Below are 26,953 nucleotides of genomic sequence, written 5' to 3'. Positions count from 1 at the left end.
TTTTGGCCATGTGTTGGTATCTCTTGGTGTCCAGTTTGAAACGAAGGTACTGGCTGGAGCTCTTGGGTTGTAAATCCCAAACTTGCTCCTAGTAGAACCCAATACTCTGCGTTCTTGGATTACAGTAACTGCTTCTGGCCTAGACCAGGGGTCTCCAAACTTAGCAACTTTAAAACTTGTAGATTTAGAAACACATAGCTGGTTGAGGAATTTTGGGAGTTGAAGTCCACAAGTCTGCCAAGTTTGGAGGCCTCTGGTCTACACCCCCAGGAGGGACATGGGTCATAAATGCCCCTTGGAGCTGAACTAGCCTTTGGGTAGAGTTACAGACATCCAACTGAAGAAGGAAAATATCCTTCTTTGTGGTTTCTGTGCTGCTGATGTAGGTTTCTTTCTTTCTTTAACTAATTAATTAATTACCATAATACAGCTGCCCATGTCACTGGAGGCAAAATCATTCCCCAGCTTTTTGAATATCTAATAAAAATATATCTAGCAAAACAAAAAAGCTTCCTGAGCCGCTTATTTTTTTCCAGGACACAGGTTGACCAATAAGCACTAGGGGCAAATTAAAAAAGTTCTGCTCTGTAGACCTTAATTAGTTGATTTGTGGTGCTATCTGAAGTTGACAAAGCTGTAATCAGTAACACCGGAAGGCTTTTGCATCCTAAGGAGGCACATTCCTCAGATTGAAAAACTGGTTTTTTTGAGGCTGAAAAAGGAATTGCATAGACATGAACCTCTAAGTACATTTTTTTGCGGTTTTTCCATTGAATATTTTTCATCATGGTTCCCAAGAAAATTAAACAATTACAGGAAATCCTCCACTTACCACCGTGACTGAGCCCACAGTTTCAGTAACGGTCCTAACATGGTTGACCACATGACCAGACCTGATTTTAAGACCTTTTTTGAGTGGTTGTTAAGCAGACTCTGCAGTCGTTAAATAAAGTTATTTGTCAGGCAGAAGAATCAACACCACACATAAAGTTCCAGTTAAGATAATTTATTACACATGCCTGTACACGAGAATTTAACCAACCAATGTTGAACACTAAATTGATACTAGATAAGAATCAATGGAATTCAAGAGGGGTTGGACTGAAACTGTGGATATGTAATGACTCTAGGCTTATTCCTCTCTTGGCTCCACCATCACCAAAGCTCTACCTGTCCTTCACCTATATCATTCTTTGCTATGGAGCAGTTTTGGCCGGAAACCAGATGTAATCACTAGTTTCCAGTAAAAGCACTGTAAATTGTGGTCACATGATCACAGGGTGTTGCAGACGGGTGTAAATCTGCCGAAAATGTGGCCGTGTGACCCTGTGAGAGAAGTCATTGGAACTTTGAATCTGGGTTGTAAATCGCTACCGTAATTTTGAACAGTCACTAAGCAATTGGTCATAAGTGGAAGACTATCTATAGCAGGGGTCTCCAACCAAAGCTCCAAAGCTGGCTGGGGAATTCTGGGAGTTGAAGTCCGCCAGGCTTAAAGTTGCCAAAGTTGGAGATCCCTGATCTATAGTGTATCTTCCTTCCCCTCTCTCTCTCTGTTCCTCTCCAATTTCCCACGCCCTCCTTCATCTGTTCAAGTATCTGGTTACCTTACCCCCAGATGGCTTCAGGGAAGTGATAGCAGCGTGGTGCGATTGGACAATGCTTTTTTCCAGAGAATATTTTTCAGCCTCATAACATACCTGCAGCACTTCCACTCAGGTATCTACCAGTCCCACTCTGCTTTGCTACCAAGCCCAGGTAAAGTCACATAGGTTTAGCAACAGTGTGTGGAATATGCTTAATTCACCTCTGCAGGCAATGTTTCACGATGCAGGGCAGGAACTCATGTCAGAGGATGTTTACTTCTAAGGGCCAGGAGCCTGGATGTAAACCCTCCACCCGGCAACTCGACTAGAACATAGAATTGGGTTGGAAAGGGACCTTGGAGAGTTTCCAGTCCAACCCGCTGGCCATGGTAGGAGATCCCATTCCAGACTTTCTTTGGGCTTGATGGGGTGGATACACATAATCCTAGAAAGAATAACAGAACAATAGAATTGGAAGGAACTCCGGAGGTCCTCCAGTCCAACCCTCACACCTAAGCAGAGTCCCTATATCATTTCAGACAAGTGGCTGTCCAGTCTCTTCTTAAAAACCTCCAGTAATGGAGCATTCACAGCTTCTGTTGCCAATCTGTTTCATGATTAATTGTTCTCAACTGTCAGGAAATTTCTCCTTAGTTCTAGGTTGCTTCTCTCCTTGATTAGTTTCCATCCTTTTCTTCTTGTCCTGCCTTCAGGTGCTTTGGAGAATAGGTTGACCCCCTCTTCTTTCTGGAAGCCCCTAAATTGTTAATTTTCTAAACTGTTAACTTAATCAAAAGACTAAATTATCAGTTTTCCCAGCCAACAATTAAACAACATAACTCCAAACCAATACAGTAGTTGCATGTGTCCCTTTTATTTGCAAAGGAATTGCAACCGAAGAAAAGGCAGTTTTAAAATCCAGCTCAAAGCATATCTACTGGCACCAGTCTGCAGCAGCAATCCCTTGCTATAAACCAGCATCTTTTTAACTTTTAACATCCTTGTAGAAAATGTGGGTGGGGAGTATTGATACATATAAAGGAGGAACATATTTTCGATTCCTTGATCACAGTTGCAATCTTTTTTATCTCCACTACCACTCTACTGGCCCTCCCGAGCTCTGTTTTCACTGGCAGAGAGTTGCAGGAGGCCATCCCAGCCGAAAACGGAGATTGAGAACCCGTTTTCGCTGGCAGAGCACTCGGAACATCACAGGCGCCCCTGACATAGGTGATGTCAAGTTGGCCACGGCTACCCTGGCCACACACACTCAGTCCCCGCAAGGTCAAACACAACCCTGATGCGGCTCTCAATGAAATTGAGTTTGACATCCCTGCTCTAGGATATTGAATTTATGTTTTACGACAAAGCAATAAATAGATTCTTTGTCGGTAAAACATGAATTCAACACAAAAATAGTTTGTCACGAAAGTGACTGCCTGCAAAGCTCCTGGATTGGGGCTGAAAGGCAAAAGTGGAAGCAGTAGCAATATGCTCCATCCCATAATTGGTTGCCCTGGTAGACCGGTCCCACCAGAAAAAAACACTTTCACCCTCTGTGATGCTCTTTCTGAAAAGGGAACTAGTCATTGGTTAGTTGCCTCTTTTTTTTTAACAATTTTTTTTAAATAACTTTTTTATTTTTTACAACAAACAAACATAAAAGCCTGTTTAATCCAATTACAGTGTGCCGGTGGGATGTTTACATATCTCTTGTGCAATTTCCAGATAAACATCTCTTTCATTCATCTAATCTTACATTATCCAAATCTCTTACGCAATCAATTTTTAATTAAACAATGGCTATAACATTTCATGCTTTCATTTCATGTTAATTTCCCCAAATTAGTGCTTTATCTAATAACATTGTTCATTCCATTCTCCTAGATTAATTCAATTGCTTCTCTTAACAACAACCTTTTTTAACTCTTTTCTAACATATCTTTCTTTTTTACCATTGATAAAATAAATCTCATATTTTATAATATTGCTTATCTTCTTGTTCTCTGATTTCAGATGTCAATTTACTTATTTCTGCACATTCCATTATCTTCCTAACGATTTCATCTTGCAAAAGTAGTTTCTCATTTTTCCAGTTTTTAGCAAACACAGTCCTAGCTTCTGTTATAACTTTCACCATCAAATATTTTAATACTCTACTATATATTTCTGGTATAATCTCCAACAGAAAAACTTCTGCCTTAAATTCTATATGTTTTTTAATCATTTTCTCCAACCATGTGTGTATTTTAGTCCAATATCGGTTAGTTGCCTCTTGACTGCACAGTTCTTACAGCATCTCTCCCTGAAGCAGCAGGGAAGTGACCTGGCAGAAACCAAATTTTTACCCCTTTAAATTGACAAACTAGTTTCGTATTAGGTCCCTGTGCCAATGAAGTGGGAGTTTTATCAGGGCATGACATCTTCTGAGGCTAGAAATGCATTTTCCTGCTCTTTCTTACTCAGCATCCCATGTGTACAAACAGCCATGTGAACTCTGCTCTTTAAAAACTCTGTCGCAAGATACATTTTGCAGGGCACACCAGGAAGTTTATAGTCATGACACACTATTGAAATAGGGGGAAAGAGTACATAAACAATGAGGAAATAAAAACACAGCTAATCAATCCTGATTCAGCTGGCAAATGCCCCCAGGGCTGGGCCCACGCAGATCATCTCTATCACTTGATCTGCAAATTTAATAAAGTTACTTCTGGTAGTTTTCTTGGGTAAGTCAGTTTTAGGGGACTTCCAAGGACAAATCAAATGGCAAGCGGAAATGATACCCTGGCAAAAACAGCTTATTTATTTTATTTATTTATTTATTTTATTCGATTTTTATACCACCCTTCTCCCGAAGGACTCAGGGCGGTGTACAGCCAAATAAAAATCCACAATATACACATTAAAACAAAATTAAAACAAAACATATTACAGGGTAGCTGAAATTTAAAACAATTTAACAAACCTTAAAATATAAATAACCCCAATTAAAATTTAATAAAACTTTTAAGCCAGTCCCACTTGAATAAATAGGTGCGTTTTCAGCTCACGGCGAAAAGTCCGAAGATCAGACACTTGACGTAAACCAGGGAGAAGTTCGTTCCAGAGCGTAGGAGCTCCGACAGAGAAGGCCCTTCCCCTGGGGGCCGCCAGCCGACATTGTTTGGAGGACGGCACCCTGAGAAGGCCCTCTCTGTGTGAGCGTACGGGTCGGTGGGAGGCATAAGGTAACAGCAGGCGGTCCCGTAAGTACCCGGACCCTAAGCCAGGGAGCGCTTTAAAGGTGGTAACCAAAATCTTAAAGCGCACCTGAAAGACCACAGGGAGCCAGTGCAAACTGCGCAGGAGTGGTGTTACATGGGAGCAACGAGTTGCTCCCACTATTACCTGCGCAGCTGCATTCTGGACTAGCTGCAGCCTCCGGGTGCACTTCAAGGGCAGCCCCATGTAGAGAGCATTGCAATAATCCAAACGGGAAGTGACAAGAGCATGAGTGACCGTGCATAAGGCATCCCGGTCAAGGAAGGGGCGCAACTGGCGAACCAAGCATACTTGGTGAAAGGCCCTCTTGGAGACGGCCGCCAAATGATCGTCAAACGACAGCCGCCCATCCAAGAGGACACCCAAGTTGCGCACCCTTTCCATTGGGGCCAATAACTCACCCCAACCAGTCAGCTGCGGCTGCAGCTGACTGTACCGGGGTGCCGGCATCCACAGTCACTCCGTCTTGGAGGGATTGAGCTTGAGTCTGTTTCTCCCCATCCAGACCCGTACGGCTTCCAGACACCGGGACAGCACTTCGACAGCTTCGTTGGGGTGGTCCGGGGTGGAAAAGTACAGCTGCGTATCATCAGCGTACAGATGATAACTCACCCTGAAACCACTGATGACCTCACCCAGCGGCTTCATATAGATGTTGAACAGGAGGGGCGAGAGAATCGACCCCTGAGGCACCCCACAAGTAAGGCGCCTCGCGGTCGACCTCTGCCCCCCCGTCAACACCGTTTGCGACCGGTCGGAGAGATAGGAGGAGAACCACCGATAAACGGTGCCTCCCACTCCCAAGCCCTCCAACCGGTGCAGCAAGATACCATGGTCGATGGTATCGAAAGCTGCTGAGAGATCTAATAGGACCAGGGCAAAGTAACAACCCCTATCCCTGGCCCTCCAGAGGTCATCCACCAACGTGACCAAAGCTGTCTCCGTACTATGTCCGGACCGGAAGCCAGACTGGAACGGGTCTAGATAGACGGCTTCATCCAGGTACTGGGGAAGCTGCCATGCAACCACACTCTCTACAACCTTTGCCACAAAACGAAGGTTGGAGACTGGACGATAATTTCCCAAAATAGCTGGATCCAGGGAAGGCTTCTTGAGGAGGGGTCTCACCACCGCCTCTTTCAAGGCAGTGGGGAAAACCCCTTCCAACAATGAAGCATTTATAATTCCCCGGAGCCAGCCTCGTGTCACTTCCTGAGTAGCCAGAACCAACCAGGAAGGACACGGGTCCAGTAAACATGTGGTTGCGTGTAACCTCCCCAGCAACCTATCCACGTCCTCGAGAGCCACAGACTCAAACTCATCCCAAACAACTTCAACAAGACGTGCCTCTTGGATCATCGCAATTTTGGTCTAAACTATCCCGAAGCTGAATAATTTTATTTATTTATTTATTTTATTTATTTATTTTTCGTATTTTTATACCACCCTATCTCCCTAGGGACTCAGGGCGGTTTACAGCCGGATAAAATATACATATAAATACAGAATAAAACCACAATTAAAAAACTTATTAAATAAGGCCGAATATTTAAAATGGAAATACAAATACTAAAACCTCATTAAAAACCAAATTCAAAAATTTAAAAATTCTAGTCCAGTCCTGCGCAAATAAATAGATGTGTCTTAAGTTCGCGGCGGAAGGTTCGAAGGTCAGGAAGTTGGCGAAGTCCTGGGGGAAGTTCGTTCCAGAGGGTGGGAGCCCCCACAGAAAAGGTCCTTCCCCTGGGTGTTGCCAGTCGGCACTGTCTGGCCGACGGCACCCTGAGGAGTCCCTCTCTGTGAGAGCGGACGGGTCGGTGAGAGGCAATCGGTGGCAGCAGGCGGTCCCGTAAGCAACCCGGCCCTATGCCATGGAGCGCTTTGAAGATAATTACCAAAACCTTGAAGCGCACCCGGAAGGCCACAGGTAGCCAGTGCAGTTCATCCAGGTACCGGGGTAATTGACATGCCACCACACTCTCTACAACCTTCGCCGCAAAGCGAAGGTTGGAGACTGGACGATAATTACCTAAAACAGCTGGGTCCAGGGAAGGCTTCTTGAGGAGAGGTCTCACCACCGCCTCTTTCAAGATTTTATCGTATAGATAACTGTTAAACTCCTCAGCACGTCCCTGTAAGGGGTCATCCCGCCCCTCCTGGTGAAGGAGGGAGCGAGTCACCCGAAACAGGGCGGCCGGGCGGTTATCTGCCAATGCAATGAGGGTGGAAACGTAAGAACGTTTCGCCTCCCTCATTGCCACTAGGTAGGTCTTAGTAAAAGATCTCACTAGTGTCCGATCAGCCTCGGAACGGCTTATGATCAAATAACAGTGTTTTCCATTACATTAAGTTGTAGCTTCTTGCAAATTAGGAATTTGTTTCATGTGTGCGCACCGTGGAATAAATCTCATTTTAGCTGGGGAAGGGAAAGTCTCTTGCTGGGAGGATTCAATTCTTGCTGACTTCATGGGCACCTCACTGGCAGTTTCTCCAGAGTTGGCAAAGAGATGGTGAGATTGCAGGAATCTTGAGTATTTCAGTTGCTGAACTCACACATTTATTGCTTTGATTTATTTATTACGTCTACAGGCTGCCCATCTCGTTATCCAAATTCATGAGCAGAATAGGTTCCCCATCTTTGTGCAGCCGACACAGAATATTCGTTGTAAGTTCTTCTTCCTTCTGTTCCTGAAGGCCCCTAATTCTCAAGGCCTTCTCCAACGCCCTGTATTGTAACACCACCACATGATCTTCATTTTTATCCACTTTATTTTGCAGTTCTCCCACTTTATTTTCCAAATACTGATTTGTTTGGCTAATTTGTTCCACTTTATCTTCTATTACTTCCAAATTTTTTGCCAAACCTTGAAATGCCATCAATAAATCTTCTCTAATTTTTTTATTATTCTCTTTAATTTCCTCTCTAAGCTGATCCTTCACCTCATAAATATTATTCATAAGTTCCTTAAATCTTTCTTCAGAAACTCTGTTCTGTTCCTTTAACATATCTTCCAGATTTGATTCAGACCCCCCTTCTTGTTATGGGAGCTTTAGGTGGCTTAGAAGCCATTCTGGTTTGAATAAAGTCTCAACTTAAAGTTGTAAAATAAAAACTTTCACCTTGTTTCCTATGGAGAGCTTCAATTCTGCTAGAATCCACAAAGACGCACTTCACTTTCACTTACAAGCAGCTTCCAATCCACTTCTTCTCAGACGCCATTTTTTTTCCTTCACTAAATTAAAGTGAGAAAAAGTTCTTTCCTTTTTTAAAAAAAAAGGTAGATGTCAGCTTCTTCTTGCTGCTTCAGCAATCAATCACTTGTATTTGTCCCATCTGCATCCAGTATTCAAAACAGAATCAGTCGAGCAGAGGTGGACGTCTTCCTCTCGTCCTGCCTAAAGCAGGATCTCGCCGAGTCCGGAGCAGGGCTGGGTTAGGCAGGCTCCCCTCCAAGGCTCCGCTAAACAAAGCAGAGCCCCTGGGGAGATCTTCTGCTCTCCAGCCGCTCTTCGCTATTCCCTTTCTCCCAGGGAAAGCTTTGAAGCTGACTAACAGCTGGTATTCGCTGTTTCACCGGCTTTTTACGGGTTCTCAGTTCAGGGCGCCTTTCCAGGCGTCCTCCGAGGAAGACGGAAGCCACCGGAAGTCCTTTAAAAAAGTTATATCAGAAGCTCTAGCTGAAATGTTAGGATTGGACCCTCGAGATGTTGTTTTTCAAATTGACAAGGCATATTGAGTTAATTCATGGGTAGCAAGGCAGAAAAAACTTCCAAGAGACATTGTAATTTACTTTTTGACTACCACAATGAGAAATCAGATTCTGCAAGCTACATATCAAAAGAAATTACAAATAGGAGAACAGGAGGTGTTGGTCCTGAAAGAGATCCCTGCTAAAATGCTAAAGGATAGGAGGGATTTCAGATTTTTTACACAAGAGCTTAAGAAACATCAGATCCAATACAGATGGGAGATGCCAATTGGTTTAACAGTTTTTTTCAGGGCAGGAGATATCGAATTGATACAGAGCTAAAGGCAAAAGATTTTCTTTTTAATGTGTTGAAAGTGTATGTAGAAGCAGTGGATAAAAGCCTTCAAGAGAGACAAATGAGAGAGGAAGCTGAAATGGCACCTGTGATGTCATTATCTCAAGAACAGCCTCAAGAACAAAGAATGACAAGGGGAGCTATTAGGCGTAAGGAGAAAGAGGAACAACTACAAAGAAAGGAAAGGGATACTACCTCTGAAGCTGTGGGAGGAACTAGGCCAAAGAGTGAAAGTTTTTAGCTAATTGCTCAAAGGCTTCGAGATGCCAGCAAGGCAAATAAATTTCTGACATGGAATGTCAATGGTTTAAATTCAGCACAGAAAAGAAGAAAAATATTTCATTATTTGAAACAATTTAAAAATGATGTGATTTGTTTGCAAGAGACACATATTAAATTATCAGATCAGAAATATTTGATTAACTCAAAATTAGGTAAACACTTTGTTTCTTCAGCTCCTAACAAGAAAAATGGCATAGTGATATATTTGAAAATAAATATACCAGCTAAACTAATTGAAGCGGATATCCAAGGAAGATATATAGCTATAGAATTGACATTAAAAGGAAAAAAGACACTTCTGATTGGTATTTATGCACCTAATCGACAACAAGAAAAATTTTATAAATTGTTACATGAAAAATTGACTTCTTGGGATTACAAAACATTTATTATATTAGGAGATCTGAATGGAGTAATGGATATTAGAAAAGACAAAAGAACTCTTTCTAAGAAAATTCCTACGCATGCAAAATTGCCCAAATCTTGTTTTGAGATGATGGAAGATCTTGAGTTGAGAGATATTTGGAGAATACAGAATTTTGAAGACAGAGATTATACCTATTTTTCGGATAGGCACCAATCTTTATCACACATTGATTTTATATTAATTACTAATGACTTGCTTTCTAGGGTTAAGAAAACAAAGATATTTCCAAGGTGTTTAACTGATCATAGTCCAGTATGGATGGAATTGCATCAAGAAAGAGGCAGAAGATCATGGAGAATAAATGAGAATTTGTTTAAGTATGAGTATAATTTAAATCAATGTAAAAAACAAATGAAAGAAATTTTTGATAATAATTTGAATAGGGAACATCAATAGAAATGGTTTGGGATGCGAGTAAGGCCTTTATGAGAGGAATTCTAATATATATCAACAATAGACAGAGGAGAAAACTACAAAAACAGCGTAGGTATTTAGAAGAGGAAATTCAGAGGAAACAACAATTATTGGCACATAATCCATATGACTCGAAAATTAGGGATGCGATAAAGATATTACAGAGTCAATTTAATATGTTAATGGCAGATCAGGTGGCAACCAATATACAATATGCTAAACATAATACTTTTTGTAATGCCAATAAATCAGGGAGGTGGCTGGCTTATATGTTAAGGAAAAAACAGAAAGCACGTACTATTGAAAAAATTGAATATAAAGGTAAAGTGAGATTTCAACAGGATAAAATTAAAAAAGCTTTCTTGGAATACTATACAAATTTATACGCTAGAGATACAATATCGAATATGGATATTGATATTTATTTGCAAGAATATAAGGTCAAAGGTTTAACTAATGAACGAAGGGAAGATTTGAATCGGTCTATAACTTCTGAAGAAATTATTCTGGTGATAAAGCAATTAAAAGTAGGGAAATCCCCAGGCACAGATGGACTTACAGCAATATATTATAAAAATTTACAGGATGAGATAGTTGGTCCACTTAAGGAGTTATTTAATCAGATACAGATGGGAGGGGGAGTGCCACCATCATGGAGGACTACTTTTCTTTCATTGATACCAAAAGAGGATCAAGATTGTACTAATCCTGGGAATTATAGACCGATTTCACTCTTGAATAATGATTATAAGATTTTTGCGAAAATAATGGCAAATAGGTTAATGGAAATTGTACAATAAAGGATTCATACTGATCAGTCTGATTTTATAAAGGGGAGACAAATGAGGAATAATGTTAGGCAGATAGTGAATTTATTGGAATATTTGGAAAAGAAAAATCAGATTCCAGCAGCGTTTATTTTTCTGGATGCAGAGAAAGCTTTTGATCGTTTACATTGGGAATTTTTATTTAAATTGACAGACAAAATGCAATTTGGAAATGGTTTTACACGAATACTTAGGGCAATTTATGGAGAGCAAACAGCTCAGATAATAATTAATGGTAGTTTGACAGATAATTTTAAAATTGGGAAAGGAACAAGGCAGGGGTTTCCTTTATCACCTTTATTGTTTATTTTGTCTTTGGAACCTTTATTGGATAAGATAAGAGAGTCAAGGGAGATAGAGGGTATTAAAAGTAGAAGACATGAATACAAAGCGAGAGCATTTGCAGATGATTTGGTGATTATGTTGACTCAACCTATAAATTCAAGTGTATATTTGTTGGAAGTAATTAATCAATATGGAAAGGTCTCAGGGTTTAAAGTGAATCAAAATAAAACAAAGTGTTAACCAAAAATATGATTAAGAACCAGAAAGAAAAACTAGAGGAAATAACAGGATTTGAAATTGTAAAAAAGGTTAAATATTAAGGAGTTTTTCTTACCTCATCAAATGTGAAATTGTATAAGAATAATTATGATGTGTTATGGCAAAAAATTCAGAAGGAAATGAATATTTGGAAAAAATTACAATTATCTTTGTTGGGGAGAATAGCAGCTATAAAAATGAATGTTTTGCCTAAATTCTTGTTCTTGTTTCACATGATACCAATAATTAAGAAAGATAAAAATTTGGAAGAATGGCAGATTGGAATTAATAAATTTATATGGGAAGGGAAAAAAGCGAAAGTTAAAATGAAAATAATGCAAGATACACGGGAAAGAGGAGGATTAAAAATGCCTAATTTAAAATTGTATTATGAAGCGGTTGTTCTTTCTGTAATAAGTGACTGGTTTAATTTGACAGAGGAAAGGATTTTGAATATAGAAGGTTATGATTTATTATATGGTTGGCATGCATATTTATTGTATGATAAGAAAGTAGATAAAGCTTTTAAGAATCATGTGTTGAGAATTTCTCTTCTGCGTGTCTGGAAAAAATATTATTATAAGTTAAATTATAAAATTCCTATATGGGTAAGTCCTCGGCACACAGTAGAGAATATAAATATAGAACAGGAACAAGAAACGATTACTTATAAAGATCTTTTATACAATGAGAGGGGAAATCTACAACTTAAATCTTTGGATATATTAAAAGAAGAAGGGAGGAATTATACTTGGTTTCAATATGGACAGTTGAAAGCTAGATGGAAAGAAGATCAGAAAATTGGTATTATTCAAAATGAAGAAAATTTGGTTAAACAAATTAGAAATCAAACCCAGGGGCATATAAAGAGATTGTATAATGTGTTGATAGAAATAGATTCTGAAAGAGATTTAATAAAGGATTGTATGATAAAATGGGCACAGAATATTCAGGAACCAATAATGTTGGAAACATGGGAGAAAATTTGGGTTAGAAATGTTAAATTTACGCAAGCACAGAATTTAAGGGAAATTTTTTATAAGATGTTTTATAGATGGCATTTAGATCCTAAGAAATTATCATGTACGTATCCAGATATGCAAGCGAAATGTTGGAGATGTAATTGTGATGATGCTATATATTTTCATGTATGGTGGACTTGTAAGAAAATTAAGTCTTTCTGGATAAGAATTTGGTGGATTATGCAGAATGTTTTGAAGAAGAAGATAAAGTTCCTACCGCAATTTTTCCTTTTGGGAATAATAACAGACTGTACAGTGATTGAGACTAAATTGATTTTGAACTTAATAACAGCAGCAAGATTGTTGATTGGACAATATTGGAAGAAAAAATAATTACCTACAATAGAAGAATGGATATTGAAAGTTTCCAATTTGGCTGAGATGGCTAAAATCTCAGCCTTCTTGAAAGACATACTCAAGAAAAATATCTAAATGAATGGAAGAATTGGATTGACTATATTCAAAACAGATATCAGATTAAGAGATATCAGATTGCCTTTGAATGAAGGATGTTGTTTCTGATTTTAACGGAAAAAGTCAGGTTATGTGAAAGAGAAGGATTATAATTGGGTTAGATTTCGAAAATTTTATGTATGAATGTTTGTTTATTGAATTATACCTTGTGTTTGCTCCAGGAAGTCAGGGGGGAGGGGGATTTTGGAGGGAGGGGGGTGGGATGGGGGAAGGGGGAGGGGGGAAATTTATTTGTTTTTGTAAAACTTTTTCAATAAAAGAAAATGGTAAGTGAACACCTGTCTACCCTAGACGAGTTCAAATCACCAGGACTGGATGGACTACACCCCAGGGTTCTGAAGGAACTGGCAGACGTGATTTCAGAACCACTGAACTATATCTTTCAATGATCCTGGAGCACAGGGGAGCTGCCAGAGGACTAGAAAAGAGCTGATGTAGTTCCCATCTTCAAAAAAGGAAAAAAAACAGATCCAGGAAACTACAGACCTATCAGCCTGACCTCAATACCGGGGAAGATTCTGGAAAAGATAATCAAGCAACGAATCACTGAACACCTAGAAGCAAACAAAGTAATAACCAAAAGCCAACATGGATTTGTCAAAAACAGATCATGCCAGACTAATCTTATCGCATTCTTTGACAAAATGACAAAATTAGTAGACCAGAGGAATGCTGTTGATATAATTTACTTGGACTTCAGTAAAGCATTTGATAAAGTAGACCATAACCTACTACTAGATAAGGTAGAAAAATGTGGGTTAGACAGCACCACCACCAGATGGATTCGTAACTGGCTGACCAACCGCACTCAACGTGTAGTCCTCAACGGAACTACATCCACATGGAGGGAAGTATGCAGTGGAGTACCCCAAGGCTCTGTTTTAGGCCCAGTACTCTTCAACATCTTCATCATTGACTTGGACAAGGGGATAGATGGGGAACTCATCAAATTTGCAGATGACACCAAGCTGGCAGGAATAGCCAACACTCCAGAAGATAGGCTCAAGTTACAGAAAGATCTTGACAGACTTGAACATTGGGTGCTATCTAACAAAATGAAATTCAACAGTGAAAAAAGTGACGTTCTACATTTAGGCAAAAAAAACAAAATGCACCGGTACTGTATATGTGGTACCTTGCTCAATAGTAGTACCTGTGAGAGGGATCTTGGAGTCCTAGTGGTTAACCATTTAGATATGAGCCAGCAGTGTGCAGCAGCTGCTAAAAAAGCCAACACAGTTCTGGGCTGCATAAACAGAGGGATAGAATCAAGATCACGTGAAGTGTTAGTGCCACTTTATAATGCCTTGGTAAGGCCACACTTGGAATATTGCATCCAGTTTTGGTCGCCATGATGTAAAAAAGATGTTGAGACTCTAGAAAGAGTGCAGAGAAGAGCAACAAAGATGATTAGGGGATTGGAGCCTAAAACATATGAAGAACGGTTGCAGGAACTGGGTATGTCTAGTTTAATAAAAAGAAGGACTAGGGGAAACATGATAGCTGTGTTCCAATATCTCAGGGGTTGCCACAAAGAAGAGGGAGTCGGGCTGTTCTCCAAAGCACCTGAGGGTAGAACAAGAAGCAATGGGTGGAAACTGATCAAAGAAAGAAGCAACTTAGAACTAAGGAGAAATTTCCTGACAGTTAGAACAATTAATAAGTGGAACGACTTGCCTGCAGAAGTTGTGAATGCTCCAACACTGGAAATTTTTAAGAAAATGTTGGATAACCATCTGACTGAGATGGTGTAGGGTTTCCTGCCTGGGCAGGGGGTTGGACTAGAAGGCCTCCAAGGTCCTTTCCAACTCTGTTGTTATGTTAATAAAATAGAATATTCGTTGTAATAAATTTTGCAAGCTTGCATGTAGAATGCAATGCATACAGAATGTTGGAAAAGAATTAAGCAAAGGGCCTCCAGACTTTCTGTCTGTCTGTTTGTCCATCCATTATTAGGATAACACCCACAAAACATTTCCCCCAAAATACCCCAAAGGGGGAATGGCTCAGATGCTTCTGGAAGCTCCCTCTTCTTCCTTTCCCTGGCGATGGGAACTGCAACTATTCTTAAGCAGTTTCCACTTTGCTTAGCCTCGTTGGCTTTTCTACCCCAACGCAATGTGAGGAAGAAGGGGCTAGGAAGTCCATCGACCAGGATTGTGCAAAGGAAGTGATGGGGAGAAGAAGCCAGCAAAAGACAATTGAGCTGGAAATGGGCTGGGAGCTGCAGAGGGGAAAAAAATATCCAGAAAAGTTTGCCCAGTTCATCCACAAAGGAGAGAAGCTGGCAGCCATCAAATTCCTTGTATGCCAATTCTGCATCTTGAACTTTTCATTATTTTAGGTGGCATTGTCATAAGAACTGTGATCGGTTGGGTGCAGAGGGGATGGCCCACTGCACCGGGGGATCGTTTCAAAGATTTTGCAAAAAAGCGTTTGGAACTGTCGGTACAAGGGGGTTGTCTGTTATAGGGAGATAAAGTGGTTATTTCAGAGAAATTACGAGGGCATGTATTGGAACTATTGCATGTGGGCCACCCGGGAATTGTAAGGATGAAAAGCCTAGTGGCCACCACACGTAACATTAGCGACCAGGTAGGGAAATGCCAAGCATGTCAAGAATCAAGGCCACTACCCCCAACAGACCCCATCAGGGATTGGGAGAAACCCCAGGGTCCTTGGTCCAGGATCCATATAGATTTTGCCGGGCCGTTCCATGGGCAAACCTTTTTAATTGTGGTGGATGCCTACTCAAAGTGGTTAGAAATTTTACTCATGAAAACCACAACAGCGGAAGCTGTAATCACAGTATTGAGGCATCTATTTGTAACACACGGGTTGCCCGACACTCTAGTGTCCGACAATGGCCCACAATTCATGGCCACCCAGTTCGAGGGGTACTTGGCAGAAGAGGGCATCCAACATATCCTCTCGGCGCCTTTCCACCCGGCGACGAACGGACTTGCAGAACGTTTCGTACGCAGTGCCAAGGAAGCGCTATCTAGAATAAGCCCAGGAGATTGGCAAACCAAAATTGATACCTTCTTGGCAGTCCAACACAGAACTCCCTGTGTGACCACCGGCCGCAGCCCATCGGAGTTATTAATGGGTAGAAGACTCCGGTGCCCCCTAGATCGGTTAAACCCAACATACTCCCCTGATGGGTACCAAAGCACAAAGGGAAGAACCAGAGCAATGACAATAGGTGACCCAGTATGGGCACATAACTATAGTGAGGGCCCAGCATGGCTAAAGGGAACAATTATAGGAGTAACGGGCCCAAAGTCATATTTAGTGGACATGGGGGATGGCCGAGTGTGGAGACGCCACATAGATCAATTACAGAAGAGAATACAAAACAATCCAGAAACCAAACAGCCAGACCCTGACTACCCAATATTTGAACCAACAGCTAACTCAACCCCGAGGTGATCGGATGACTTAGCTGAGTATGAAGAAGTCCAGCAACACCAACCGGCTCCTCCAGAGGGCAGCAGGGACGACTCTGCCAATAATCCAGGGCTGGATGGCCCAGAGGAGGAGCTGGGAGGAACAAACAGTCCCTCCGACCAGCTCAACTCACTCCCAGGGAATGAATTGCGCAGGTCAGAAAGAGTTAGGAGACGCCCTGTCTACCTGCGTGACTACGTGGAAAAATAACATGTAAATTTTATGTAAATAATGGTACAATGCATTCTGGGAGGGGAGGAGTGTAATGTATTTGAACTTTAGGAGGGAAATTTGGGCGGGAACATGCACGTTGCTGATTGGATGATGCCTCAGCCAAAATAGTATTTAAAGAGGGGTTTTTGCCTGTTGGCTTTTGCTGGGATCACAATAAACCTGCTCACGGGTCTGGCTCACGGCACGGCTGAGGAACTAGTCGCGGCCTGGGAATGGGCCGCGGCAGGGGCTTTAGACCATGTCATGCCTTTGCGACCTCTGACCCGGCGCAGGTCCCAACCGGCTCCTTGGTTTTCCGAGGAGCTGAGGAGGATGAAACGCCGGAGAAGACGCCTAGAGAGTTCTTGGAGGTCCAGTCGTTCGGAGGCTGATCGGACACTAGTTAGGTCCTATAATAGGACCTACCTAGTGGCACTGAGGGAAGCGAGACGTTGCTACGTCTCCTCCCTCATTGCGTCGGCAGATAACCGCCCAGCCACCTTGTTTCGGGTGACTCGTTCCCCCCTTCAGCAGGGGGAGCGGGATGACCCGTTGCAGGGACGAGCTGAGGAGTTTAGTGGTTATCTATACGATAAAATCGTTCAGCTTCGGGACGGTCTGGACCAAAATTGGGTAGATCCAGGTGAGACGTCGGAGGGCGGTCTTGTTGAGATTGTTTGGGATGAGTTTGACCCTGTGGCTCCTGAGGACATGGACAGGTTGCTGGGTGGGTTGAACGCCACCACGTGTTTACTGGACCCGTGCCCCTCCTGGTTGGTACTGGCCACTCAGGAGGTGACACGAGGCTGGCTCCAGGAGATTACGAATGCTTCTTTGGTGGAGGGGGTCTTTCTGGCCGCCTTGAAAGAGGCGGTGGTGAGGCCCCTCCTCAAGAAGCCTTCCCTGGACCCAGCTGTTTTAGGTAATTATCGTCCTGTCTCCAACCTTCGCTTCGCGGTGAAGGTTGTAGAGAGTGTGGTGGCATGTCAACTACCCCAGTACCTGGATGAAACTGTCTATCTAGACCCGTTCCAGTCCGGCTTCCGGCCCGGATACAGCACTGAGACGGCTTTGGTCGCGTTGGTGGATGATCTCTGGAGGGCCAGGGATAGGAGTTATTCCTCTGCCTTGGTCCTATTAGACCTCTCAGCGGCTTTTGATACCATCGACCATGGTATCCTGCTGCACCGGTTGGAGGGATTGGGGGTGGGAGGCACTGTTTTTCGGTGGTTCTCCTCCTATCTCTCCGATCGGTCGCAGACGGTGTTGACAGGGGGGCAGAGGTCGGCCCCGAGGCACCTAACTTGTGGGGTGCCGCAGGGGTCGATTCTCTCGCCCCTTCTGTTCAACATCTATATGAAGCCACTGGGTGAGATCATCAGTGGTTTCGGTGTGAGGTACCAGCTGTATGCTGATGACACCCAGCTGTACTTTTCCACACCGGGCCACCCCAACGAAGCTATCGAAGTGTTGTCCCGGTGTCTGGAAGCCGTACGGGTCTGGATGGGGAGAAACAGGCTCAAGCTCAATCCCTCCAAGACAGAGTGGCTGTGGATGCCGGCATCCCGGTACAGTCAGCTGCACTGTTGGGGGTGAGTCATTGGCCCCGATGGAAAGGGTACGCAACTTGGGCGTTCTCCTGGATGAACGGCTGTCCTTTGAAGATCATTTGGTGGCCGTCTCTAGGAGAGCTTTTTACCAGGTCCGCCTGGTTCGCCAGTTGCGCCCCTTTCTAGACCGGGATGCCCTATGCACGGTCACTCACGCTCTCGTGACGTCTCGTCTGTATTACTGCAATGCTCTCTACATGGGGCTCCCCTTGAGGTGCACCCGGAGGCTCCAGTTAGTTCAGAATGCGGCTGCGCGGGTGATAGAGGGAGCCCCTTGTGGCTCCCATGTGACACCTCTCCTGCGCAGACTGCACTGGCTACCTGTGGTCTTCCGGGTGCGCTTCAAGGTTTTGGTGACTATCTTCAAAGCGCTCCATGGCACAGGGCCGGGATACTTACGGGACCGTCTGCTGCTACCGAATACTTCTCACCGACCCGTGCGCTCTCACAGAGAGGGACTCCTCAGGGTGCCGTTGGCCAGACAGTGCCGGCTGGCGACACCCAGGGGAAGGGCCTTCTCTGTGGGGGCTCCCACCCTCTGGAACGAGCTTCCCCCAGGACTTCGCCAACTTCCTGACCTCCGAACCTTTCACCGCGAGCTTAAGACACATCTATTTATTTGCGCAGGACTGGACTAGATTTTAAATTCGAATTGGTTTTAATGGGGATTTTATTATTTTTATTATTATTTTAATTATTCGGCCAATTATGATAAGTTTTTTAATGGATGTTTTACTTGTATTTATATGTATTTTTTATCTGGTTGTGAACCGCCCTGAGTCCCTAGGGAGATAGGGCGGTATAAAAATATGAAAAATAAATAAATAAATAAATAAATAAATAAATAAAACCAAAGAGCTGTTGTCACTGGTATCGTCTCCTGCCTCTTCATTGCCCGAACTTAACAGTTTGGACATGCTATGTTATCAGAATAACTCTGTCATGACTCTGACTGTTGAGATAATGCAGTTGTAAAGCTCACGGGATCTTGCTGTGGAATCTCTCCTTCCAGGACCTGGTGGACTGGGGAAAGCCTCTGCTCTGGCAAGTGGGCCATCTGCAGGAGAAGTACGATGAATGGGTGCACCAGCCAGTGGATCGGCCAATTCGCCTCTTCCATTCGGATCTCCTGGAGTCCCTCTCCAGGGCACAGTGGTAAGGGCTAGAGGTGGGGCAGGAGTGTGCAGTGGGTGCAGCCCAAAGGCACAGTGGTACAAACAGTGTCCCAAGAAAATAGGTCTGGCCAGGATAAAGAGCCGTGGTGATGCAATGGTTAGAATGCAGCATCGCAGTCTGACTCTGCCCACTGCCAGGCGAAACTCGATCCTGACCAGCTCAAGATTGACTCGGCCTTCCATCCTTCTGAGGTGGGTAAAATGAGGACCCAGATTGTTGGGGGCAAGAGGCTGACTCTGTAAAACTGCTTAGAGAGGGCTGTAAAGCACTGTGAAGCGGTATATAAGTCTAAGTGCTATTGCTATGTGGGTGGGGACCATTAATACATATAAAGGAGGAACATGTTTTTGATTCCTTGATCACAGTTGCAATCTTTTTTATCTCCACTACCACTCTGCTTGGATGCCCAAGGCTAGGACAAAATAAAAATGAATTTAGAGTAATAATTAGACAACCTGTGATCCTTTGGGTCATTGTTTCAGAAATATTTTCTTATTGGATTACTCAGTGCCTCAACAATGACAGAACCTGGGTGGCGCAGTGGTTAGAATGCAGCATTGCAGGCTAATTCTGCTGACTGCCAGCAGTTCAATTCTCACCGGCTTAAGATTGACTCAGCTTTCCATTCTTCTGAGGTCAGTAAAACGAGGACCCAGATCGTTGGGGACAATAGGCTGATATTGTAAACCGCTTAGAGAGAGATGTAAAGCACTGTGAAGTGGTATATAAGTCTAAGTGCTCTTGCAATTGCTATTTCCCATGTACTTGAAAGCTTGAAAATTCAGGGAGATATTCAGAGCTGCATCTGTCTTGAAAGTAGCTCGTGCTGAACTGTATACCACAGTCAGACATCAGAGGCGAGAGGCTGACTCTGTAAACTGCTTAGAGAGTGCTGTAAAGCACTATGAAGTGGTATATAAGTCTAAAGGCTATTGCTATTGCTATAAAGCTGAATTTCATTTCTGGCTACTGAGCTGGCCGTGGCTGATCTCAGATGGCAAGCAGACTTGGTTTTGGCTGGTATTTGGATGAGGACCACGTGGGCTGCAGAACTAGACTTAGAAGTTCTTAAAAAGCCAGAAGAAGACAAATTATTTTAATCCTGCTGCCATGATCATTGGGAGTCATTGGAGATCATGGTCCAGACAAAGGTGACTTTCAGTGAAATTTGATTAGTGTGAGAGCAATAGCAATAACAATTATATAGCAGTATATAAGCAGCCTTATATATTGCTTCACAGTGCTTTCCAGCCCTTCTAAGCAGTTTACAGAGTCAGCATATTTCCCCCAACAATCTGGGTCCTCATTTTACCCACCTCGGAAGGATGGAAGGCTGAGTCAACCTGTTAAGCCAGTGAGAATTGAACTCCTGGCAGTGGGCAGAATCAGCCTGCAATACTGCATTCTAACAGGATGGAAGGAAAGAAGGAAGGAAGGAAGGAAGGAAGGAAGGAAGGAAGGAAGGAAGGAAGGAAGATAGCAATCGCACTTAGACTTATCTACCACTTCACAGTGCTTTCCAGTCCTCTCTAAGCAGTTTACAGAGTCAGCGTATTGCCCCCCCAACAATCTGGGTCCTCATTTTACCTGCCTTGGAAGGATGGAAGGCTGAGTCAACCTGGAGCCTGGTGAGATTCAAACTGCCAAATCGCAGGCAGCCGGCAGTCAACAGAAGGAGCCTGCAGTACTGCACTCTAACTACTGCGCCACCGTGGCTCATAGAGCACTCCATCTTTTACATAGTTACCCCATTCATGCCTCACTAGAAACGACAAGTTCCAGGACACTTGTGGGACAGCTTGCAGAGTCCCAAACCTTTGCAAAGCTGTGTTCAAAACGGCCCCTGGCCTTTTAGAGCAGCTCCTAACCCTCCCCTCCAAACCCAGGATTTGGGGACTTGATCAAAGGTATTAACAGTCACACAGTTGGAATTGCAGGTGTGGTTTCTTGGCAACTGACAGCTGCTGAGTGGGGCCTAGCAATGGATTAGGGATGAATTGTAGAGGAAAAAGTCGACACCTTCCTGCACACAGACTGGTCCTGATTTGGCTCAGGGTGGGAGGCCTAGCTTCATTTGGGGCAGGGGTGAGGAACGATGGTCTTTTTATGACCTGTGGACTTCAGCACGGCTGGCTCAGGAATTCTGGGAGTTGAAGTCCACAAGTCATAAAAGGACCATTATTCCCCATCCCTGATTTAGGGAGAGCAGAGGCAGGCTTGGTTCCTTGGACTGCACGGACTCCATCAGGCTGCTCTTTTCCTACTTCCCAGTCTTGTTTATTTGTCTTGAGATCTCCTGTTGGTCTCCACTTGAAGCGCTGTTTAGCATTTCCAAGATCAGCTGAGGTTGGCTTGCTGCCGCCGCCTTCTGTGACAGGTCTTACTAGTCCTGCTCTGGGCACAAAGCCAGCTGGATGACCTTGGTCACCAGTCACTTCCTCTTCAGATCGCATCTGAAAAATCTTGCCAAGAAAATAGCAGGGAAACTTGTCCAGGCAGTCTCTGGAAATCAGACACGTAGCTCTTGGAAAGTTCTTGTCATAAACTCCAAATGGGCCAACATATCTCCACCTTTAAGAAGTCGGGCATTAAACAGTTTGCGTGTAAGGTGTATGTGTGCACCCACACTATCTCGAACATAAATTCTCTTCAAATTGTTCCAACACCTAGCAGCAGATTCTGAACTGGCTGTTGGTCACTCAGTCAGTCAGTCAGTCCAATTATACAAAGAGCTCGTTCATTATCCCGATTAAATTTGGCTATTTTCTTCTCATCTTCATCATCGTCTGGATTCCATGCAGTTACATCCAGTGGATTATTAACTATGTCCCATAGTCCTTCCTTACGTAGAAGTAGGTTGCATTTCACAGACCAGGAAACATAGTTTGTTCCATCCAACCGGGTTATCATGGATATGCTGGATGACTGTTCTTGTGCCATCTTCACTTGGACTATTTATACAAAACACAGCCGTCTGAATATATTACTGTATATTCACACCCACTCTCAGTGTTCTGGGCCCGTAACCAAAGTTAAGGGTAATCTGAGCTCACAACCAAAGTTGTGGACTATTGAGCAGAGTACTCTACGCATGAAAACGACTGAGACTGGTTGTGGACAGTAACAATTACTACACAGACAAACTGGGGTTTGATATTCCTTTACTTTTAGGGAAAAAGCCAAATCATAGTCCAAAACAATCCATTATATGTCATTCACATATAAAGCCAGTCCAGGGATATTACAAATACCAAGTCTTCTTACCAATTGTAGACTTGCACAACAAACCAGATCTTTAGGAACACAGTTCAATACACAACAGTCAGTAAATATTGAGGAATCAGTAAATAGCCCTGATCAAGCAATGATCATAGAGCTCAAATATATAGTTGCAGCATATCATCAGGTAACAATGCTGTAGAGTCCCTGTAGATTCCCCACAAGCCATCATTTGGCTTTCCTTATATACATTGGCTACAGAGCTCAGCCAATCAGGATGCTTGCATGATGCAGCACAGCCTTAAAGCAATATAATACCTTTCTTACTGCAAACATACATAGTTTATATGTTGCCTGGCCAACTAGTTAGACAAATAACAATTTCCTAACACGATTGAAGGGGAGAAAAAAACAAGCTCTTTCACAGTGATGAGCCCAAAAGACCAGAAAGCTGAACTGGGCAGAGAAAGTCTCGTGCCTTTTTTTCCTCCCATTTTTCCTTCAAGCAGCTGTAAAGAGGATTTGCTTCCAAAGGAGAGGGGAATGTTGGAGACCCTCTTACGGATGGAAGGTGGAGCTCCAGTACTCTCTGAAGCAACTTGGTCGCTCCTGTAAAGTGAATGGCCCCCTTGGCTTCCGGAAAATCCCAAGATCAGGAAAGAAGCCTTTGTGCTTGGCCTTTTCAGTCATGGTGGTCTTGCTGGAGGGGAACTTCTCCTGGAGAAATTGTGTAGGAAGGTCTCTGAAGAAACTCAGGGAAATTGTCCTGCCAGTTTCACTGTGTAGAGTAGGGGTATCAAACTCGATTTGTCTGAGGGACGCATCAGGGTTGGGTTTGACTTTGGGAGGCTCGGGGTGGGGGGGGTGCAGGGGGTGTGGCCAGCTTGACGTCACTCATTGAGGCTCTGTTTTCGGCCACAGCGGCCTCCTGCAGCCCTCTGCCAGTGAAAACAGAGCAGAGGACTGCAGGAGGCTGCCGTGGCTGAAAACAGAGCCCGGGAAGCCTGCACGTGGCTTTCCCAAGCTCCATTTTCACTGGCAGAGGCACCGTGAGCCGGCCTTTTGTTGTTTCCAGGGCAGCCCCGTGGGCCAGATCTAAGTACCCCGCAGGCCGTATCCAGTTTGACACCTTTGGTGTAGAGATTCAGTGGAGAATCTGAAAAAGCTGCTTCAGCCCCATTCTAAGGCCAGATTTCGACTGCAGGATGTGTCACAAATCAAAAACCAGTTTGACCCTTTTTTTTTTCTCTTCCAGGTACGTTGTCTGTATAGTCTGGCTACCGGTGGTGTTCTTCCTCAGTTGGCACTGCTACACCGCCCTTGCCCAAGGCAAAACCCAGCTGTTTTCCTCCTTCACATCAGGTGAGGCTTCTGTGTGAGCCGGTATCTTTTTCACACCAAACTCCCTCCCCACTTGAGGGAATCAAGGTTGGTGACAACAGAGGGTCTGGGAAGGATGCTCTCCACATGCTCTTCTCCTTACTCCAACCACTTTCACCCAGTAGCTTTGGAATCCCTGTTGGGAAATACCTAGGAGCCTGATGGGGATGGATGCAGCTGGGAGTTAGCAAACAGGCAGTTTGGGCTAGAGCAGGGATGGCTAACCCAGGAGGGGGGGCGCGTGTGTGTCCACACCCATAATTCTATGCACTCCGCCCCCACCCATGCGTGCGTGACCCCAACCCCCACTCCCTGCATATGATGGCCCAGTAGGCCCATTTTTCTCTCTTATCTGGCTCCAGGAATCTGGAGGGGGGGGGCAAAAATGGCCTTCCCCACCGCCCTCCCCCGGAGGTCCTCCAGATACCAGAAACGGCCCATTTGCCAACTTCCAGTGGGACCGAACAATCATACCTATCTTCAAAAAAGGTGACCCTGGCCTTGTTGAGAATTATAGACCCATCTCTCTTTGTTGTGTCACGTGTAAAGTCGTGGAATCCATCATAAACCAATCCATCACCCTCCACTTAGCGACAAATAACCTATTCTCTGATAAACAATTTGGTTTCAGGAAAAAATTGTCATGTAATCTGCAACTCATACACTGCAAAAACATCTGGACCTCTCAGCTTGACCAGGGCAAAGCAATAGATGCAATTTACATAGACTTCTGTAAAGCCTTTGATTCAGTTGTGCACGACAAACTACTTCTGAAACTTAAATCTTATTATTATTATTATTATTTATTAGATTTTTATACCGCCCTTCTCCCGAAGGACTCAGGGCGGTGTACAGCCAATATAAAACAATAACAGTGTACAATTAAAACAGAGAATTAAAATTTATTATATAATTGGCCAAAATTTAAAATGTTTAAACCTAAAAACCCTTAAAATTCATATAAATTACAACCCCAGTTGAAATTGATATTTAAAATTTAAAAATTTTATGGCATTTCTGGAACCCTACATAATTGGATAGCTGCGTTCCTGTCAAACAGGCTACAAGTGGTCAAAATAGGCAGCGCCCTATCAAATCCTGTCAACAGCGGTGTTCCCCAAGGCAGCGTTCTAGGTCCAACACCCTTTCTGCTTTATATCAACGGCCTTTGCGATCAAATTATAAGCAACTGTGTCCTCTTTGCCAATGATGTTAACTATTCAACACCACAGACAACTCTGCTACCCTTCAAAATGACTTAGACTATGTATCTATGACTTAGACTATGTATCTATGTATCTACATACATGCCAAACAATTGGCAACTCCAAATCTCTGCTAACAAATGCTCAGTCTGCACATTGGCAATAGAAATAAGAACTTCAAATATTTGCTGGCTGGAAATGATCTAAAAGTTGACCCACACTCTGTCAAAGACCTAGGAGTACTCATTTCAAAGGATCTAAGTCCCAGAGCTCACTGTAACACCATTGCAAAAAGGGCCTTAAGAGTTGTAAATCTTATTTTATAAAGTTTTCTCTCTGGTAACGCTGTACTCCAAACTAGGGCATATAAACCTTTGCCAGACCTATACTTGATTACTGCTCACCTGCCTGGAACCCTCACTGTATTTCAGACATCGATACATTAGAGAGGGTCCAGAGGTATTATACTAGAAGAGTTCTGAAATCTTCTGCTCGAAATAAAATTCCCTATACCACCAGGCTTGAAATTTTAGGTCTAGGTAGCCTCGAACTACGTTGTCTATGTTCTGACCTATGTTTAGTTCATAAGATTATTTACCAAAACGTTCTACCTGTAAATGAGTACTTTAATTTCAACCGTAATAACACAAGGGCTATCAATAGATTCAAACTCAATGTAAATCGCTCTGATCTTGATTGTAGGAAATACGACTTCTGCAATAGAGTAGTAAATGTCTGGAACGCTCTCCCTGATCCTGTTGTTAGTCTCTCTAATCCCCATACCTTTTACCTTAAACTGTCTACCGTGGACCTTTCATGTTTCTTAAGAGGTCCCTAAGGGGGGGTGTGCATAAGCGCACCAGCATACCTATCATCCCTGTCCTACTGTCCCCATTTATATGTACTCATTTTATGTGTTTATGGCTATGTTTTGCCTATTTATATCCTTTTTTTTTGTGCCAAAAATTTTTCATGTGTCCATGTCTGTCTGTAAACAAACAAACAAACAAACAAACCAGAACTAAAGAGAATTTCCTGACAGTGAGAACAATTAATCGGTGCCTTCAGAAGTTGTGGTTGCTCCATCACTGGAAGTTTTCAAGAAGAGGCTGGACAGCCATTTGTCCAGAATGGTATAAAGTGCTTGAGCAGGGGGTTGGACTAGAAGACCACCAAGGTCCCTTCCAACCCCGTTATTCTGTGTTCTACCTAGGTTGCCCTGGCTGATTTCCCACATTAAGGAGCAAAAATGCTGTTCTCAGCACTCCACCCTGTTGCCCCCATTGGGGAAAGAAAGACTTTGGAGAGAAAAGAAGAGGGGACCGGGGGGCCACACACCCCTTTCCTCTCGTGCCTTGGAAGCTGCTTGCTGAAGGCCCAGATTCCCAAGCCCCCAAACACCAACCTTTTCAGACCCCTAGCGACCCCCTAAATAGGCCTTTGGCAGAGGACAGAGCCAGCATCTTTGGCTCTCCTCCTGGGAAGGGAACAAGGCCAAATCAACTTGGAGACCCCCTGCATGGGGGGACTCGACTCTAAGGCTGAAGGAGAGCCCAGCCAGGCCCCTGGAAGGCAGCATGACTGGGAATTTGAAGCAGAGAGGGGCCTCTCTACCGCTTTGAGGTGTGTGGTAGCTCAGTTGAACCTCCTTCTTTACAAGCAGTCTACCTCTGCCTACCAGAGCCTGGGGGCAAGCACAGCATTGCATTCATGTTCTGTTTCTGGACTTGCTGGCTGGCTGTGGTTGGAAATCCGCCTTCATTGGCTTGTGTTCTGCTCAGCGGTGGAATTCAGATGTTTTTACTATCGGTTCTGTG

The 26,953-nt window shown here is 43.6% G+C and overlaps 1 protein-coding gene across 1 annotated transcript in view; it reads left to right on the top strand.

The window, feature by feature from the left end:
• FA2H (fatty acid 2-hydroxylase) overlaps positions 1-26,953 on the top strand; it is a 74,826-nt gene that overhangs the window by 41,347 nt on the left and 6,526 nt on the right. The window contains exons 3-4 of the mRNA XM_058155598.1: positions 19,169-19,311; positions 23,807-23,913. Of these exons, the coding sequence (XP_058011581.1) occupies positions 19,169-19,311; positions 23,807-23,913 (250 nt within the window). The remainder of the gene's footprint in view (positions 1-19,168; positions 19,312-23,806; positions 23,914-26,953) is intronic.

The sequence above is a fragment of the Ahaetulla prasina genome, chromosome 12 (assembly GCF_028640845.1).
Source record: "Ahaetulla prasina isolate Xishuangbanna chromosome 12, ASM2864084v1, whole genome shotgun sequence".
Taxonomy (NCBI): Eukaryota; Metazoa; Chordata; class Lepidosauria; order Squamata; family Colubridae; genus Ahaetulla; species Ahaetulla prasina.
The sequence above is the reverse complement of the archived record's forward strand: the minus strand, read 5'-3'. Positions and strand labels throughout refer to the sequence as shown.